Source organism: Lycorma delicatula, chromosome 1 (assembly GCF_047948215.1).
Source record: "Lycorma delicatula isolate Av1 chromosome 1, ASM4794821v1, whole genome shotgun sequence".
NCBI lineage: Eukaryota > Metazoa > Arthropoda > Insecta > Hemiptera > Fulgoridae > Lycorma > Lycorma delicatula.
Genome location: NC_134455.1, coordinates 213,423,375 through 213,444,763, shown reverse-complemented (window position 1 = coordinate 213,444,763; position 21,389 = coordinate 213,423,375). Strand labels below are relative to the sequence as shown.

Sequence of the window (21,389 nt, the reverse complement as noted above, 5' to 3'; positions counted from 1 at the left end):
ACTATTTTTTAATACTTTTGCCTGTGTTATTTTCTTTTAATTGAAATACACATAGAGTAATATTTTTTAGTATGAAGTAGCATTTATGAAAATAATATTTCAGTATTATTATTGTTTATCAAGAAGTGGTACAAAAATATTTGATAATTTGATCCCATTTGAAATAAACATTTCTTTGAAGGAATCCAGAAGATAAAGATGTGAATATACTTACTGTGAGTAATGCTGGGCTTATAATGCAATGCCTGTGGGCATTTCATCTTTATGAAAAAAAATCTTATTACATTGCAAATTTTATCATGTTTGTAAAACAGAAAACAGTGTTGTTAGATATTAATAGCCTTTTACCTTTACCCCACCGGGTTGGTCTAGTGGTGAACACATGTTTGCAAATCAGCTGATTTTGAAGTCGAGAGTTCCAGTGTTCAAGTTCTAGTAAAGGCAGTAGTTACTTTTATACAAATTTGAATACTAGATCGTGGGTACTGGTACTCTTTGGTGGTTAGGTTTTAATTAATTATGTATCTCAGAAATTGTCAACCTGAGGCTGTACAAGACTGTACTTCACTTACACTCATATGTATCATCCTCATTCATTCTCTGAAGTAATACCTGACAGTGATTCCTGGAGGTTAACAGGGGAAAAGGAAGCCTTCAAGTATTAACTTTTTTCAAAGTTTTGTGATGGACCTTACATATATGTTAGATATAAGGTATTCCATTTGGTTTGCTGTGTTGGGAATTGTTAGAATTCATATATTAGAATTCATATGTTAGCTCAACTAACATTTTTTTCCATAAATAGTAAAGAAATAAAAATTATGAATATAATTTTTTTTTTTAGGTTGGTTCTTTAACTATACTGGCTCCATCATTATTAAATAGCTCTGTCATGAATGGTACTCTTACAATAACTCAGAGCGATTCATCTCCTGCAACTCAAAATAACAGTAACTCAGAGTCTTTTAGTGTTGTAGGAGGACTATCTATTGAACCAGTTACAGTTCCAAATAATAGTAGTGTAACTGTAACACCGGCTCATAATGGTGGGAATAATGACCAAGGCAGCTTACTTCAAGGAATTGATTCAACAAATAATGGGGATCCTCTCACCTTGTTACAAGGGTTAGTATTTTTTCTTCTTAAAAACTTTATTTTTACTTTTTAAAGAATGAAAAAGTTGTTTACTGTTTTACCCTTCCTTAGTCAAACATCATTTCTGTGATTCCATACTCATTTTGCATTCTGTGGGAAACTCTTGCACTAACTATGCATATAATTTTAAGGTGCTTCAGACTTAATATTTATACGATAAGAATACTATGAATTCTTAGGATATGAAAAATATTTGCCTGTTTGTTTATTGCAAATAAAGGTCGTGTTAATTAGTAGTGATGGTGAAATTCTATCATTTTGATTTAATATCATTTATATCTTTATTTTTATGCTTTTGTTCAGGTTCTTTATATCTATTAAAAAAAATAAATGGTTATTGTGTTGTATGATTTGTTGATCCCTTTTGAGAATGTATCTTACCCATTCATAATCATACCTCTTCTGATGTCTTGTTTTTACTTGGAATCTCTTCCATCTAAGATAAAAACGTTTCTTGTAGCCCAGTAACTCGTAAACACATTTATTCCTTTATTCAAAAATAACCTTTGTAGTTTCAGCAACATATTACTTTGACTAGAGAGAGTTTATAATACATACTATTATAGAATTTTTAAATAATTGTCAATTTTTTCCAGCTTATCAAATTGAGATATTTTATTCATAACATGAATAATCATTTGTTATTAAAAAATGTGATCTAAAATTTTAAAAAGGTTTCTTAATTACGAACTACTGGTTTATTTTTAACTCAGAAAAGTTGATTTGGAACAGGGGTTGTATAATTATAATTAATAATTGTTAATACATATCTGAAGAGTAATAACTTTTTAAGATTATGTAATCATTTAGTATGATTTGATATGTATCTGTTATTGCATCATAGAAGGAAAAGTTGATAAACAAATAATAAACTTTTATTATGATAGTTGTGTATTTTATATGTAAACTGCTAAGTATCTTTTAGTAAAAAAAAATTAGATATTTATATTTCTATAATGAGTAATTCTGTAGTTATAAAATACAGTTTTAGTTAAATTGTGGAGAATAACTATTGTTAGCTGTGATGGGCAGTGTCTGGATGAGCAAGTAAATGTGACATCATTTATCTTAAGTTTTTTATTTGCAGATGTACTTTTCAGTGGTTTTATAATAGTAATTATATATATATATAAAATTATAATAAAAATAGTAATAGTGTATATGCAAGGATTTAAAAAAAATCTGTTACAGATGAGACTTTCTGTGATCTTTCAAAGTGTAATCCCATACTGCTTCACCACCTAGTCAGTTGGTGCTACAGCACCTTAGTGTTTCTATTAAAATATTTATTCTAGTTGTCTATCCAATTTTTAGTAGGAGTGATTAAATTTGAGTTTCATTTAGAATCTTGTATTAGGAGCTGCACTTCATACCTTAAGAGTATAAATTCACTTAGGGTATGAAGTGGTGATTACAAGCAGTGTCAACAATGTATAGATATAAACAGGCAACAATTTTGGTACTATGGAAGCTTAGGAAGGGATTGTAGCTAGGTGGGTTTGTGCTGCCTGAATGGATATAGTAGTAACTTAGTATCGCTCTTTTAACATTCTTCTTCACAAGTCAGATGATACACCTCTCAAGTGTTATATTAAAAAAATATTGTAAATCTATGGTTTTTTTTTCTGTAGATTTATTGATCAGCCTTCTAATGATAATTTGGAGTATATGCCTTTGGATCATCTTGATAAAGGAAGGAGTACTTGTGAAGTATGTGGAGAGCATGCTCCAGATCCAATAGCATTGGAAAGTCATAAATCTAGTGCTGGACATTTCAAGTGTCATGCTTCAGTGGATTGTACATCTGTTCTATTTAGTTCAAAAACAGAGTTAACAAATCATCAGTTGAGTACACATGGAATACAACCTCATTCATCTTCTCCGGCTCCCATGGATCAACTGACTCAGCAGGTAGTGTTTATAATATTCCTGTAACAAAAGTTTGCTCTTTTGTGATAGTTGTGGTTCTTGTGTAATGCTAAAAAAATAATTTTTTTGTTGATGATTGTGTGCATGCACATACAAATCATTCATCTAAAGTTATAAATTTATTGATGTCTTATTATTACTTTATATTTGTAGATTATGATTTATATTTGTATTATATGTTTCATGTACTGATACTATATATTTGTATTTTTAAAATATAAAATTAATTCTAAAGAATTTTGGTTTATTGAATACCTCTGTTATTAGGATTTCTTTTGGGATGCGGTTGTTTTTTTCATTATCAGACATATTATGATCAAGGAGTATATGTTTGCCTAAAGTATGCATGACACCCTGTATGGGTAAGACATTTACAGACTACCAAATGAACAATGTACTAAATTTTTCCATATATTCAATACCTGGTCCAAATGTGCAAATGACTTAAGTTCTTATTAAAGTTGCCTCTCTCATGTGGAATTTCAATTGTATCTAATTTTCTGATATTCAGGTTTTGATGTCAGAATCTCACTTATTTAGCACCTGTGGATCAACTGCCATACTAAGTAATATCTATAACACTGGTAAATAAAAAAATTATTCATGTCTCCCTTCTATTTAAAGGATCCAGAAAATTTTGTTAAATATGTTTGATAAATATTTGATTTGACTTCAGCTTTTATAATTTAACAGTTGTTACAGCTTAACTATTCTTTCGTTATGTATTTTTTTTACATCGATTTTTTCATTTTATGTTCCTTGCTTTGTTCATAAGGAACAATTATTAATCTTGTCTATTTCTGGCAGGAAGTTTTCACCTTCACAGTAAGCACGTATAATAGTTTTTTGCAAAACTTCTTTCTTTTAGATGTGGTAATGTCTACTGTATTTAAATCATTTATTGAGTATCTTCTAAGTTTGTGTAGGTATTTTTCATCTTTTGTGGAGTTTTTTTTACCTATCACTTGATGCAGTTTTCTGGCTACTCATTTTCTCTATGAATATATCCATTGCCTCCTTGTACGTATTGGCACAGATGCATTGAACTTGACTTTTTCACATATAAATAATTCACTGATAATAAATTGCCAAAATATTCTCCCTCTGTAGATTGATTGTTTTCAAGATTTGGTTATCTTGAGAAATTTCTGTTTTCTTTGTAACTAGGTTTACTGTTGGCCACTTAAGTCTACACTGCAACAAAATGCATCTTATTTTATACTGTCATGAAGTACATTTTCTTCACCATTTAATGCATTGTTACAGAACCCTAGCAGATGATTATGTGGGACTCAGTATTATGTTTTTCATTGTTGGTTCCCTTTGATTTTCTCTGAATAATTTATTTTATGATTGTAACACCTTTTCTAAACTATCCTGTTTGCTAGTGGCTGGGACTTTTGAATGTGTGTGTAGTATGAAGTTAGTTTTTTGAACTATTATGCATAAACTAGAGAATATCTAAACTAATCTTCTTACATCCCCTATATTATTTTTATTATTTATTAAAATAATAATAAAAATGATAATGATAATCTTGTATTGTTTACATTTAACTAAAAATCTTTATTATAAAGTCATTTTTTTAGGTTCATTTTAAAATATATTCAGCTAATTTTGTTAAACATTTGGTGTTAATAACTTAAGCTTTAATAATTTAATGATTGTTGTGTAACTTCACTGTATTTTTATTTATGGTATTTTTTTTATGCCAAAAACTTTTTGTGATCTTTTTTTATTACAGTGATTCTGAAGTAACAGAATTTTAATTGTATATTCTGATTGGAATCGTTATAAGAATTGCTTCACTGTTATGATAGTTTTTAGTGTAATATAGTAGTATATATTGTTATATCATGACTATTAGGTACAAAGATTGCCCGTGCCTTATAATAGTAACTCATCTGCACAGCAGCAGCACACACCGCCATCAGGCTCTCCTGGTCTCCAGCAGGCTCAGATCTATAGAGTACCACCATCACAGTCTGCTTCTCCTCAACCAGGACAGTCGCCTCAGCAGGGAACAATACAGCCTAGAGCCTTTGCGAACATGAATCAAGCTCGTATGCCCATAGGTATGTATATGTTTTGTCTATGTTGAAAATTACTACTTAATCAGTAAATAAAAATATAAAAATACTTAGAGGTAAAATTCTTATAATTAAGAGCAGATTGCATGCAATATTAAAAATATACTATAAAAGCATAAAGTAATGAATCACTGATCTTTTCCATTAAGTGGCAGCATTTGCATTTTGTTGGGAATGATGTAAAAAGGCACCTTGAAGTAAGCTGGAATGACATCATTGTTGTATATCCAACACCACAGTGACTGTCAGCTGGCTGTGGCTCAGGGGTGTCAGATTGTTGTCAGTGTAATAATAATTTATTATAATGTGATTGCAATGTTATTGCTTACTTTATTTTTTTGAATTGATATTTTTAACTTCATTTAAAAAAAAAAACAGTAGTAATAAACATTCTCTGTACAAAAATAGACATAGATAAAAGAAATATAAAAAAAAAAAGAAAATGAGGGAACTAAGAATATAACTAAGAAACACCAGCAGGCACTACGGAAATTTAACTTGAAAGATTATTAGAAATCTAGATGTTTGTAAATGAACATCTATATTTGTACCGTATAGCTTGAGCGGTGTGTTGGTATTCTTAGATGCTAAGAGGAAGTCATGGATGAAATATGTGGACACAATCTTAGGTACTATTCCCACGTCTACTGTACTGTGTGAAAGAAGCTCCATGCAATTCGCGAATTACCAAAACAATCTATTATTGGACTCATGAAGGAGAACTCAGAGGTCTTCTTTAGCAGTGGCAAAACTACCTTGGCCGATTATCTCCACTTTGTGCCTCACCTCATCATACATTAATGAATTTCAGAGGTACAAGTCAAAGATGGAAGTATTATATTTATATGTTGGTGAGTTAAATACTTCAGTTGCATTCAACAAGTTGTTACACACATTTAAAAACTCATATGACATCTCCCCTGAACTAAACAAAATTCATCTCTGTATGCTTTCACACCTGTTGTGTATCTATAATGGTTTATTCTTCGCAGAAGTCTTCCCACCGGTCTGGTCAGAAGCCTTTGTCATACCAGCACTTAATCCTGGTAAAGACAAAGCATACCTCTCAAGTTACTGCCCTATCTGCTTGGCAAGTGTTTTATGCAAAGTGATTGAGAGAATGGTGAACTACAGGTTTATGTGGTACTTGAGAGACATGGCCTTTTATCTCCAGAACAGTGTGGTTTCTGTCAAGGAAGGTTTTCCATTGACCATTATTTAGTACTGGAAGTATAATGCTTTCCTACTTAGGGAGTGCATCATCCACTCTCTTCTTTGATACCAGGAAGTTATATGATATGGTTACATCCTTAAAGAATGGGGAGTCAAGGGCAATACGATTGCTTTTATTAGGTGTTTCTTAAGTGACCGTACTTTCCGTCTTCGTATTGGAGATACTTTATGAGGTAGTATCACCTTAGAGAATGGAGTGCCTCAAGGAAGTTTGAGTATTAAGTGCCATCTTCTTTGCTGTTGCCATCAACAGTACTACGAAATGTGTGCAGCTACATGTTTCATATTCTTTATTTCTTGATGATTTTGCTATATATATTACATCCTGTTCAACGGCTACAGTAGAGAGACTACTACAGAACACTATCTTTCTTGCCTTCTGGACTCTTTCATACTACAAATTTTTCTTAATGGAGAGCTAATTTCAGTTTTTAGATTTATTCTTTGATAGTAGCCGTCTTATGTGGGTCAAACACTTAAAACAATTGAAAACGAAACGTTCCAAACGTCTAGATGTGCAGCAAGTCCTTAGCAACATAAGTTGGAGAGCCAATTAATCATTTATGGTATGTTTTTATTATTCCTTTGTTTATTCCTGTTTAGATTATGGTTGTGTTGCCTACTCTTCAGTGTGATATGATGTGCAGAAGAGTTAAGATGCTGTGCATCATGATTTTTTTCATCTTGCTGCAGGTGCTTTTAGATCAAGCACTGTCACTAGCATACTTTTTGAGTATGGTGAACCATCACCTTGGGATAGACAGGACCAATTTCTTACATCCTAACTTTGCTTGTCTTAAAGGCAACTGAATCACCCGGCTTGTAATGCAGTCCTTGAGAATCCTAATTTACATTGGTATGAAGACCATCCATATTATAGTGCACCAATTGGTGTTTATTATATGTTATAAATTATGCCGACTGTAAATATGTTTTTGCAATTTTTATAGATGTAGAGGCAGCATTTTCTTCCTTGTGTTGGAATTGTCCTCTATGTGTTGGAACGCCGCAGTGTTCCAGTAGCCCTGCAGGCTGTAGTACGTGACTATTTGTCTAATCATACGGCTCTGTTTAAAGATGCACACCTAGCTGTGGAAAAATTCATCACCAGGGGAAGCCCACATGGTTCCGTTCTTGGTCCCCTGCTGTGGAACATGGTCTTTGATGGATTTCTGGGATTGACATTCCCAGGATGGGAATGTCCCATCCTAATAAAAGGATTATGGCCTAGGATTTCGCCGATGACTGTCTCCTATTAGTTTGTGGTAACTCATGACTGCAGCTGAAAGATCGAGCGCAAGCGGCCTTGTCAACCACAGAGGGCTGGATGTATTCAAAATTTAAAGATTTCTGTTCCCAAGACAAAGTTTATGCTTCTGAAGGGTGCAGACAAATTATCGTAGAGTTGGAACCCTGACATTAAGTATAAAGGCTGTATAATCAGCCAAGTGAGAGTTCATAAGTACCTAGGAGATTCTTTGATGAGTATTTACTGTTACATTTGCAACTAGATTAGGCAAATTTGTAGAATTTGCAACTACATTAGGCAATTAGCGGCGGGTGCGGTCTCAGTGATGCAATGGACAAACTTAGGAGGATTGCTCGGAAAGACTATGGGTTGTTTGGTTGTCAAATGTACATGGTGTACTGAGGTGTCTTAGAAATTATGACCTCTTATGCAGCGCCTGTTTGGGTGCATAGTTTGGATTTCGAATAGAGCAGTTGTTAAAAATTTAAGGAGTGCCCAGCGTACAGCCTTAATTGTATGCACCTGATTCCCCCCCAAGGGGAGAAGATCCTGCAATCGTAGCGTGTTCGGTCACTACACCACCCCCTCCATTGTGTATGCACTCGATTCCCCCCCCCCCCCCACGAGGGGAGAAGATCCGCCCTCGTAGCGTGTCCGGTCGCTGCACCACCCTCTTCGTTCCTAGCCAGTAGTGGCTTTAACGGAGACCGTTGCACTGGTAATTTTTAAAACAACCTCCTATGAGGCTACCACCATATTGGGAAAGGCTCTCCCAATTGATCTGGTGGTGAAAGTTCAGGCAGCCATGTGAAGATTGCGAAGAGGCTGGAAGGCTGAGATATTTGGGATGTGGTTTCGGGTCAGGGCAGTACCGGAACAAAATGATGATCACAATGCATCGGATCTAAATTTTATTCAGTTGCCCATCTTCTGCCTGTGAAAGAGACTGCAGAGCTTCGCGATGGAAGTTGGAATGGGACACCACGATTAAGAGAAGATTCTGTACAAGTTTATGCGGGACCTGGGGGGATGATATGTCTTGAGTTCGTTTTTAAGGGCCACAAGTGCCCAGGTGCTCACCAACCATATTAATTTGAACCATATCTGTTCTGCCTGGCAGCTGATTAGCTGTGTGTCTGTGGGGAGATCCAGTCAAATGAAGACCTGATGTTTGCCCTGCTGTTTGGGGGGTAGACACCAGGCCACCCTGGAACTTAGAGGTCAAGGAGAAAATTGGCCATTCACAAACTGCGAGTCATTGTGGAGGGAGCCGGGAGTCGCAAGCCGCATTATTGACCGTGTGGGAGTTCCTTGATGCGGTTGCTATGTTCAATTGACATCAGTAGTTTACTTAAGGGAAAGACTCCTACTGCACTGCTGTCTGAAGCTAACCTAGAGATATATGGTTGACCATTAGCCATTTAAGGCATTAGCTGGTTAAGACTTACTGGCATTCAGCGACCTAGGTGTGGCAGCGAATTGCTGTCTAGAAGAAGTAAATTTTAATTTATGGATGTCATATATATTTTTAGTAATTGATGGGGTGCGACCACCCATTTTAATAAATATATGACAAGTGAGCGATTGGGACAATGTTTTTGGCACTGACATTTGGTCTTATGCTTTAGGGCGACTGAATGGGTGGAGAAATGCCAAGCAAACCAATGCATTATAAATGTTAACTTGCCTGCTATTTTTCCAATATATCCCCTATTCATATTCTACATGTAGAATCAACCTTAAAAATTTTATGTTTAATCTTACGATATATAATAAAGAATAAACACCACCTATTGTCTTTCAGCAAATGTTTTATCATATTATCTCAAAGACAAACTCAGACGCAGTAGTATACACAGATGGATCGAAACAAATTATACCGTATTTGTTAATGGCAGAACCTATATGTTTGGTCTATCTAATATTACAAGTGTATTTATTGCTGAACTGTACGCTATCAGTAAGGCTTTGAATATCATTCTCACAGTACCATTATATTCTTATTTGCAGTGATTTGTGCAGTGCTTTAGAAAATATGTATTCTAAACATCCTCTTCTTACCCAGATCTATAATATAATCGCAGAGTTGAACCACTGCAATACACAAGTGAGTTTCTGCTGGATCTCTAGCCAGATGGGAATTCCGGGTAATGAAGTGCAGATTCTGCTGCTGAAGACTCATGTAGTCAACCGTCCTTTACTGCACATATTACTACATCCGACTATAAATTATGTAAAATACCCTGTTCGTATGATTGGCAAGGTGACTGGATTGCTATGTTGATAATAAACTTATTTTATCAGAGATACTGTGTTGCCATGGGACTCATTCAGACAAGTTTGCTGAAAGGAAGTGGTCCTCTGCTGATTGTGGTTGGGATGTACGAGGATTAAAGAGTTCTTGATGTCAGGAGAAAACGCTTATGCATATGATGCAACAGCCACTTAACTGTGCACCATATCTTTGTAGATATCTTTGCGTAAGTTAGTTGGCCTTACATTTTAAATAAAATTTTCCAGAAACATTTGACAAATCTTGGGTAATGATAAGGAAATTTTAGACTGGGTTTTGTTATTTCTTAAGGTTGTCAGTTTATACTCTGATATTTAGTTATTGCCATGTAGCAGTTGGAAGTTTTTGTTATTCTCAGTAAGACGTAAAATGGTAATACCTTGACACAATATATTTGTTGTGTCTTGGTGATAACGCCAGAGTGTTTTTCACCCAGAAAAAAAATTTCGCCTATGTTAAAGAACAATAATAATGTAGAGTAATACAAAAAATTAAGGATAATTTATTCGGGCGGCATAAATTCTGCAATACATTAAGGATTTTGCAAATAAATCTTAATTTTGATATCGCTGGTGCAATGTATTGTTGGATGACTACAATAAGTAATCTCTTGTTTCTTGGCAAATTCCACGGAATATCCATTGATGAGCCAATATTCATCTTTGTTATATTTTCTTTTAGTTAAGCATTTGATGTGCATATTAGGTTCACCATGCATCAATGGATTATTTAATAAATTGTCTTTGCACACCTCACATTTATAACTGTTCCAATTAATACATGTGTTCTGATTCATTCCCAGTTCTTTTTAACAGAATTTGGTTGAAGTATATATTCTTTACACTTTGAAGTATAATATAATATAATATTGTATAATCAATTCATTTAAGAGCTATCCTGTTCCAAACAACTGCGTGGCGTTGTAATAGAGTCTTGAAATTATGTGTTTAAATGATATGCATTATATTTGATTTATGATCTGATGTTATTTTTGTTTGGCACTGACTGAATCGAGCTATTTATGAATTAATTACATGACAGCTATATTTAAAGTTATATCATTGTTAAACATAAACACTATAAATGGTAAAGTATTACAAAATAACAGGTGAGGGCACAAATTGAGTCACCTGGTATATTACTCCATTAACACAATTGACATGCTGCAGTAAAATCTCACTACTATAAAACAATAGCTAGGATAGCTCTTATGCTAAACACTCTATAAATAAATTAATTGCAGTGCTGTGGTGGCAGTAATGACACGCCATGTTGCTATGATGTAATTCCATCCCATACCAAGGCACACTGCTCTATTCCCAACAAAATGCAAATGCTGCCACTTAATGGCTAAGATCCTAAATTACTGCATACATATGCTGCTAACATGTATGGTAAAATATTTATATTATAATTTATGATATAGTATTTATTTATAGATTTGTATCTTGAGATGTTTGATGTAATTCTTTAATCTTGATGTTTTTAGTATGGCTTATTATTGAAATTGTGGAAGGTATTAATAAATTTAAACCAAAATGGTGGTATTGTTGAACTGATAACAATCTTGTATTTTAATGAGATTCATTTAAATAACCCAATATGAAATACTTTTTTTGGATGGTGGGTTCACCCACTTTTAATTTGATCGGAAGAATTTACACATACACCTATTTTAAAATCTGGTTATATATATATACTAGCTTCACATCACAGCTTTGCCTGCATTATATGGCTCCTTATGTTTCCCATAGTGTGAATCTTTATTTTGTGTTCTTTTAGTCAAGTAACCAGAGGCAGGTGCAGTCTCACACATACAGTAATGGTGGTAGTGGGTGTGTTGGTTGAACCACAGCACCTTTGCACCACTTAAAAAAAATCAGAAAAAACCAAAAATGGTTTTTTTGGTTTTTTAGCCCAATTCTACTAAATATCTCGTTGACTATTGTTGGGATTGGAAAAATTTACAATCAATTAATTATTCAAAAATTTTTTTTTTACCTTTCTTCATTCTCTTTCAAGGTCGAATTAAAAAAAAATCTAGAAATTAGTTTTTTGACAAGATGATTACGCTCACCAAAATTCAGGTTGATTTCATCATTTGTTACCAAAAAAATAGGTTTTCAAATATCTGTTTTAACTCTTGAAACTCAAAATTTCAAACAATCTTGAAACTGGTTTTTTAGATATTCATAATTATTCAGTTCAAACCCAGCTTACACAGTGATAGACACTTACATCCCAATCCCCGTAGGGGAAGACACTTGCCTTGTGACGATTTTGGTCACATCCTCCCTACCTCGGGGTACTAGCCCTGATAGGCTTTAACGGAGGTTGTCTTTTGACCTAATTGTATCTCACAGTAATAAGCCAGGCCTTGTTGGGATGCCACCCATGTAAATGCCTCTGTAGACATTTACATCAGTGAATTAAGACTCGGCCTTCACTTTTGCTGTAGGCTTCTTTTGAACATCTTGACTGTCCTACTTCGTTGCCCTGTGAACTAGCTAACAGAATTTGCAGAAGCACAAACCCCATGCCTGATCTACATTTTAAGTAAGCTGTTGTGAGTAAATATCTCATAAAATTTGAGGCAAATTCAGTAAATAACATACCATAAGAAATGTTGTTTGCAACAACGGAATTTATTCCTAGTTCCCTTAGTGTCAACGTTATAAAATCAACGTTATAGTTCAAACCCCTACTTTGATTACAACTATGGACTCCGGTCTGGTCTACCAGGGAGAAGATAGACCTCCTACTCCCACTCAGCTCCATCACAGAGTCCTGCGTGACATTTACTTTATCACATAAACTACCATTGTTGAGATGGCGCTACACCTCACAGCTGCATGGAAATCCATGCCCTTGGCAGTGCAGTCACCATCCCACTGCAGCGATACTTTTTTTTGCTAATTCATACACCCCTTGTCAAAATGACGCTACATATCATGGCTGTATGGATAACCATACCCTCGGCAGAGCAGTCATCATTCTGCCAACAGCAAATATACTAATAATTACCATACTTGTTTCTAACTAACTGTGGCTTGGTGCCAACCGCCTAACTCCAGCCAATCAACTGTCCAGGCAGTCCCTAGCCACTCGGGGTACTAGACTACTTATACCTCAACTGTTCTGCTCATTGTGAGGAATTGCAATAAAATGTTCCTATAACACTGGAATTGTAAACGATAAGCCCAGATAGGCACAGCGTACAATATTATGGCCTCACAGACACCTTTGTAAAAAATATTCATGGTATGAAAATTCAATCCCCAATTGGGATGGATGAGTCTACGAACACCAAAGAAGGCATCCTTCCTTGTGACAAACTGAAGGTGCTCTCTGAATTGAAGCCTCTCATCAAGGATTACATCCAAAAGTTTCTGAATGGTAACATACCTAATTGGAAGGCTGTCCAACATTACCCACGGGTGACAGACTAGATGACCTTTAAGAAACATCATAGTGGTTTTATCTGCACTGAAAACCATTTTATGTGCTGAAGACTCCACAAACTTAGTACCTTACATGCCTGAGTTGCTCTGAGTTCTATCTCAGCACACAAGTTTCCCTCAACCAGCAGCAACCCATCATCAGCATAAGCCATGATGTAGCAGCCATTGGGCATTCGTAACCTCATTAGAGAATCGAATTCAGTGACCCAGACAAGGGGACCTAAAACACTGCCCTGTGAACAACCTTGACAGGGTCTTTCCTACTTCAAAGTCGCCATCACGAAGGACAACAATTCTGTTGCTGAAATAGCTCGACAGAGTCTCAATCTCATTTTGTATGCAACCACACTGCTGCAGCTGAAACAAGGCAGTGGGCCACCACAAGTTATTGAAGGCCCTGGATGTGACCAAAAAGACACAGAGTGTACATATTGCACTCGCTGGTCGAAGCCAAATTCATTACTCTAAGAATAGAGTTTTCTTCTGTGCCTTGCCAGGGCGAAAACCATACTGGTCGTCCATTAACAAATGATTAGAAGTCAACTTACTATTAATGTGGAGGTGCAAGACCTTGAAAACCTTAGCTACAAGAGGCAAGAGTGTCAGAGGTCAGTAAGAAGAACTTACAGTGGGGTGTTGTCTGCCACCTTTGAAGAGCAGTTTCAACTCGCCATGTTTCCAACACACTCGAAAATATCCAGCAAAAAGCATCCTATTAAAAACTCTAGTCAGGGTACCAAGAATCACCAGCAACATGTGAACAAGGAGTTCTACTATGGTATCATATCCGGGGGCTTTATTCCTAGCCAGGCTACAAATAACTTGGCGGACTTCTGCCTCAGTGATCTTAGAAAACTGATTCTCAGAGCGAAACTACAACTTCCCTTTGGACATGTCAATGATAAAGAGGTTTCACCAACCTCAGTATCATCTGGAAGCACAAGATTGGAGGACATGATTCTTATCTATTACAACTCCATCCTGGGTTGGGAGAGCCGACAGAAGGTCTTTTTTCTTCTTATGCCCAAGAACTTAAGAAACAACACCTCAAGGGTCCTTATTTCCTTGCTCTTGCACAAAAGAGCGCCAGGAATCATGCTTAGAACATCTAACCTTATGAAAATACTCTTGGTCCTTTTTTGACTAAATTCCACCAGCAAGGCTGCACGCCATCAGGATCATCCTCACGTTGTGTGGCTCTCCTGAGCTGGCCCACAGTCTGCTTCATCATGTTTAAGTCCTGAGTCCACTATTCAGCTAATCTCTGCCGACCTGTACCTCTGGAAATTGAATGATCAGCGGCTTCAACTACCGCAGAAGAAAAATTCTCTGCGTGGTCTTCTAACAGGAACTCGTCCAGTCTTCGAGTAGAAACCCGAAGCCTGGCCACAAGAATATTAGAGCTATACCACCTGCCTGTGTCGAAAGCTCCCCTGCTGAACAGGGACGTACCCCTATAGACATCACACAGCCCACCTACCAAATCAAACACTATTAGTTGATGGTTGCTTGCGTAATCATTGACTACAGACCAGTTCTGAATCCTACCAGGGACGTCCTTGCCAGTGGTAACATCAATGTTGGTACCAAGCCCTGCCGCCCCTTAACTGCTCCGGCAAAAGTAGACAATTTGCCGAAAACTGATACTCACAGTTCACAATTCAGTAAAGTTGTCCATCAACTGGGAAATCTGATACCGAGAAATCAAAAAAAATTTCATTGTTACTCCATTTTAACCAATTAAACTTGGAAACTTCAATATGAATTTTCTTATATGCACTTACACTGTAAGGAGAAAGTGCATACAAATTTTCATCAGTTTATTATTGATTTTTACTGGACATGTTCTGGAAAGTCCAGAGCTAGAAAACTTGCAGGATTGAGGGAATTCAAAAACTGTGGAGGATAGAGTACTTCATCTTTAATATTGATTACAGAATCTACAGCTTGATTTCCTTGCTTTGCCCTTCAATTTTAAAAAAATATATTATTAGTTTGAAATGCAGAAATATTTTGAGGACTTATGATAGATCTTTCACAAAGCCACTTGTACAGTTTTTGTAAAAGCTTTTCTGGATAAATATTGGAAATGAGATCATCCATTATATGCACAATGGTTCCAATGTTTAGTAGTTGTATAGTAACATTAGCATCACTACCTCCAAGTTAATAGTGAGGTGAAATTTCCATAAGGATGATAATTTAAGTCATGCCTGAACAACATCTGTCCTAGTTCCTCTTGTGATGACATGAGACTTCCAGTTTGCTGAAACTCTCCAACAAACACGAAAGTTATACCACCCATTAATTTACCGCATGATCTAATATCTCAAAGGGTTCGATCAATGGCTTCAATATGAGCTCGATGACTCATTGTGCATTCACCGACATAAGTTTAGCATATTGCAAAATTTGTCCAATTGGGTGATTTTTACGAATAGGACCAACAGACTCTTGCCACATGCAACATTTAATGGTAATTTAAAGATGGAATGTGCAGTCCCCCCCACCAATTTATAACTGTAGAAGCTATTCGTGATGATGCAACACTGATTGCAATGTTTTTTGTTGAGTGAACTTGAGCAAGAAGCAGATTGATTAAGAAAGTTTTCTCAGTGCCTCCAGGAGCATCTAAGAAAAAAATATGGGTTGTTGCAACACTCATTTAAATGTCATCAAAAACGCCTGAGGTTGATCTGGTACTAATTGAAAGAGTCTTAACATTGTTATCATAAACGTTAATAGCTTCTTGATTACCACATGTTGGTGTTTGTAAACTGAAATTGCATAAGTATTTCTTACTTAAAACGTAATGACATTGAAGCTCAGTGAGTCCTCTGTTCAATATTTAATCTGAAATTGTAATCTTAATGTTATTGGTTTGACGTCAGATTTGATATAAACTATCTTTACAAAATTCTTTTTTTAACATTTCCCACAATTTGTTCGGTTGGGAAGGAGACTGTACAACTTAGGTGAAGACTGACAGGTAGAAGTATCAGCAAGCGTGTCTTTCCAGTGATAATCATTTTCCAATAAGCCAAGTGCAGCGCAAGCAGCAGCTTTATATGTTTAGTGTAGTACACCATCCACAGTTTTCAAGTAATCAAAAGATCTAGGTCCTTTAACATTATGCAATAACATAAGCAGATGAAATCATTCACTTTGATTTGGATGAATTGTATGTAATCTACCCAGAGCAGCATCCTTTTTGATTCCAGGAAATCCTTTGATATCAGTTGCGCTTTCTTCTGCTAAACTCATTATTATAGGTACAGTATCTAGGAACTTCAGGATATAATTGTGTCTTAGCGAAGTCATCGGACTGACAAAGCACAAAAAAAGCAATAAGAGTGGTCTTCTGTGGATTTCCAAGAACTTGGAGATTTTGTTCAGTGAAATAAATACGTTGATAGTTTTCTAAGTTAACAATAGTGGGAAAATGTAGATGTATTGGATAAATCAGCCTCAGATGTATTTACCATCAATATATTGATTATAGTGTAATATATAGATTATAGTGTAATATATATTGATTATAATGTGTTTGCATTTATATCAAATAGCTAGCATGTAATTGCAAAATTCAATATTTATGTGGGCATTGAAGCAAAGTGACAATAGTGGACAATGTGGGACAATACATTTATTTGAATATCAATTATTTTTACCTTGCATGTCTAAAGTTGTCATATGACCTTCATCCTCTGGACTTCTCCAAACTAATCACTAAATAAAGAAATTCCTCATCAAGCAAAATAGATGAAGTACCCCAAATACCAATTTAACTGATGCGATAAGTCTGGTAACAATCGGCTATATCACCACATGTGTTTACTAACACATGTGGTGATATATCTATCACCACATGACACATATGTTTACAAACAAGGTCTTATAATAAATAATAATCATTTTTATCAGGGAGTTCAGCAGATATGATATGATCAATTTTGTCTGGTTGTATTTTAGTTACTAACCATACCAATATGTGACAAATGAGGTAAGCCTTGTTATTTTTGCCCCTTGACACAGTGCATAGTAGTTGACCGAACCAAGTGTTCCTTTTTTGTTATTAAGGTCTAGGAGTTTTTCATTTTCAAACAGAAAACTCTGGGTATAATATCTTATCTTATCAGTAGATTTTTGACCAGTGAATAGTTAGTTTTTTATTTCTGGCCATTCAGGATAACACATAAAGTAAATGTGGATGCCCATGTTTACACGAATATGTCATTGCATTTTGAGATTTCTCATACATATACCGTGGTGAACCAGTGAAAAATGTTTCTGTAATAATGTAAAAAATTGTCAATGTTATCTCAAACTATAAGTCAATAAGCATAAAATTGCGTGCAGTAAACTGTTTAATTTTGTTCATTATTATTTAGTGAAATAATTAGATATTCACCCTTCAAAAACATAATGGGATATTGTAAATGTTCATAACAGTGATGAAGTTCAGATGCATGTTGCAATTTCGCCATCACGACAAAAGATTATATCTCTAGGTCCTTTATCTTCACTGATCAATAAAACAGCAACTTCCATTAGTAGTTGAAGCATTATAGCTACCCCTATGCTGATTAACAGATATCTGATCAGCATGAAAGGCGTGTTGCCAATATTGCATTTAAACTCTTCTGATCAAATTATTATGTTCCAGCAAAACTTGCTGGAATGCTGTTATTAGTTCCTTCTTATAGTTATTAAAAAGTTGGAAGGAACTATAACAAAGAACTTGTTATAGTTGTAACTATCAGCATCAGAAAGAAGTAAATTTGTAAAAGTTGGTGATCGACACCAGGTGCTGGCAATAACTTCCTATGCGATAGTAAACTAGTAAACTTTGTTGAATTTTAAACGTAGTCATAAAATTTCCTTCTACTGTTTGTTAAGCACTGTAAGAAGTCATCTGAAATAGTGTTATATTTTCAAATATTGTCAAGAAAATGTTTTGACAAAGGATGAGATTCTAAAACTAAAGTGTTGATTGGGTCTGGTAGCTCATTAAGTGTAAAAAGTAAAACTTTCCCACCAGAACAACATATACCAGTTGCTTCATCTTTTCAGTTTTTTGCAAAACAATGGTTGCATATTTTAATGGTTGCACCAATTTTTAAATCAAACTATTAATATAATCCAAATGAGGACCATATTCATTCATAAGCAGGTCCGAACATTAAATTGGCTTTCCTATATTGTATAGCTTTATAAAATAAATTCTCATGCTCTTCCACAGTCCCACATAAATGTGAGGTAGACATTCACCTCGCATCTGTAGATTTTATATCAATATTATGTCACTGAACAAATACTGCCAAAATCATTCTCTATAAAAATGATGGTGCGTGGGTTTGTTGTTATATGCTCACATTTTTATTTTAGCTGCTATTTGTGCAGAGCAGACCAGTGGTGGTGCGCCAACAGCTGCAATACAGTGTTCCCTCATGCTAAAAGCAACACTCCATTACACATTACCACATTACTCTCTCTTTCTAGAAGCAGTCCATTGTCAATTATTTTACAGATTATTTAATTTAATTTCTAAGCATAGATTATTTTAATTTATATTTGTATTTTTATTTATTTATTTAATTTTATAAATTTCAATAATCAAATATTTACCACTCAACAAATATCGTCAAAATAGTTAAATAAATAAATTAGCATCAAATATTTATTGCTCATTATCACAGAACTAATATCATATTACCTGAGAAATTGAGTACAACTGCATTAACCTAACTAGTGTATGTATATCAAAGAAATGAATTAAATTGTCTGATATTCAATAATTAACAATTATTGGTAGCTTACGCTCTCATGTTGAAGTAGACTGAATTTAGCATAACATGCCCACCACCTAACTGAGAGTCAATATACTATGTAAACAGTTGTTGCCCGAGTGTAACATATCCCGCTGCCTAGTGGGGAGTCAGCATACTACATATGGAGGCAGTGAAGCATTATCTTATTAACGTGTTGTTTTTAATAATTTTTCAAGATGAAATATATCTGCAAACCTGCTCAGTTAGCCAAGAAACATGGGTAAAAACTTGGTTGTAATTGATCAGATAGTATTTGTTGAACAAAAAAACACCACCCCTTCTTCTTTATGTAATAATATAGATATATCATTTTTATAAATTTTTTGAGATGAAATATATATCTAAAAACATCAGTTATATAAAAAAATTGGGTTGCAATTGATGGGTAGTATTTTTGTTCATCCCGAACAAACAAAAACCGTAAATTAATTTTATTATTATGTAGTATTCAATTCAAACCGTGTTCGCAGTTCATTAATTTAATTCATTAAAATTTGTGCTTCAACTGGGAAATCTCCACTAATATATATATATATATAATATATATATATATATATATATATAAATATATAAATATATATATATATATAAATATATATATATGTATATTTTTTTTTTCAAAATTTTTTGATGTGAAATGTATCTAAAAACCCCAGTTATGCCAAGAAACATGGGTAAAAATTTAGTTGCAATTGACTGGATAGTTTTTTTTTATTTATGTGTGGTAGTTTAATTTTTTCTGATGGCCTACAGTATAAAAATTTACTATTCAGTATATATATAAGTGACTAATCTGTTAATTGATTTGAATTGAATCTACTGTTACTGCAGTGGTAATAATAACTGCGGATTACCGCAGAAGGAGTGATAGGTACTTTCATAGCATTAGGTCCTGCAAGCATAATTCCTGGTGCTCCTTTGTTCCGGAGCAAGGGAAGAGGACCCTTGGGGCGTTGGTTTATATAGCCCTTGGACATAAGTGCAGGAAAGATGCCCTCTTGTCAGCTTTGTCGATCCGTAAGGGTGTGTTAATTGATAAGGACCGCGTCCTTAATATTTTGCTGAATGACTTGCTCCCGGATGACACTATGGTGGGTGAGGTTTCATACCACCCACATACAGTGTATCGGGTGGGAAGTTACGATTTTCAAGACTGACATACAATCTTCTGAGATCACTGAGGTGGAGGGGCACCAGGCCCCTGAATATGATTGTATCACAGTGGAGCTCCTCGTCTGAGCACTTCCAGTAGTCCTTGCTCCTCTAACTAAATATATAATAGATGGCTCTTTGCCAACCACTTTCCGGTGTGTTGGAAGTCTGGAGACTTGGTGTTTTTCAAAGGTGGCGACAATAATCCTGTTGTTAGTTTTGCCAGTGATTGGCAAGGTTTTTGAGAAGTCCTATATTTGTATATTAATGTTAGATTGGCCACTGATCATTTGCTAACGGACAACCAGCATGGTTTCCAACTGGGCAAGAGCACTGAGGATGCCATACTAAAGGTGATAGATGTAGCTTCTTCTAGTTCATGTAAATATGTATTAGGGATTTTTCTGGACATATCCGGGGCATTTAACAACTTATGGTGGCCCTCTACCCTGTTTCAGATGCAGAAGCGTAAGTTTACATGAAATGAATTAGAAGTGCTCTCAAGTTATTTCAGCCATCAGACTGTTTCCCTGCGTGATGGCGGCTTGGAGGTTCGTAAGACCTTAACTAAAGGATGCCCTCAGGGCAGTGTTCTGAGTCCTCTTCTTTGGATTATAGAATTTGATTTGATGTTGCGTTTAAGGTTGCCATGTGGTTGTCATGTCATCGCTTATGCTGACAACGCCCTGCTACTGATTGAAGGGGATTCATGTAACGAGGTAGGTTCCAAGCTGCTCATGCTTGTGAGACACTCAGATTGTATGGCTCAAAAATACCTAGGTTTTATCCTTGATGAGAATTTTGGTTCAAGGAACATCTATAGTATGTAGAGAAAAGGCTGCTGATGCTTTTTATGGAATCCGTAGTCATTCATCCTGATTGGGGGTTGAATTATCGTACCATGCATATCCTTTACAAAGGTGTCAGTGAAGCTAATATGCTGTGTGCTGCGCCTGTCTGGGCTCACCGCATGGCTTTTAGGTATTGCGCAGACAT

General features: G+C 35.2%; 1 protein-coding gene across 8 annotated transcripts in view; it reads left to right on the top strand.

Annotated features, from left to right (window-relative positions):
• The window catches only part of LOC142328196 (uncharacterized), a 121,489-nt gene that overhangs the window by 68,208 nt on the left and 31,892 nt on the right, over positions 1–21,389 (top strand). For 6 of the 8 annotated variants that reach the window (XM_075371804.1, XM_075371785.1, XM_075371776.1 and 3 more), the window contains 3 exons: positions 845–1,125; positions 2,787–3,066; positions 4,952–5,159. In XM_075371804.1, the coding sequence (XP_075227919.1) occupies positions 845–1,125; positions 2,787–3,066; positions 4,952–5,159 (769 nt within the window). The remainder of the gene's footprint in view (positions 1–844; positions 1,126–2,786; positions 3,067–4,951; positions 5,160–21,389) is intronic. The other 2 variants (XM_075371797.1, XM_075371788.1) reach the window with 2 other exon arrangements.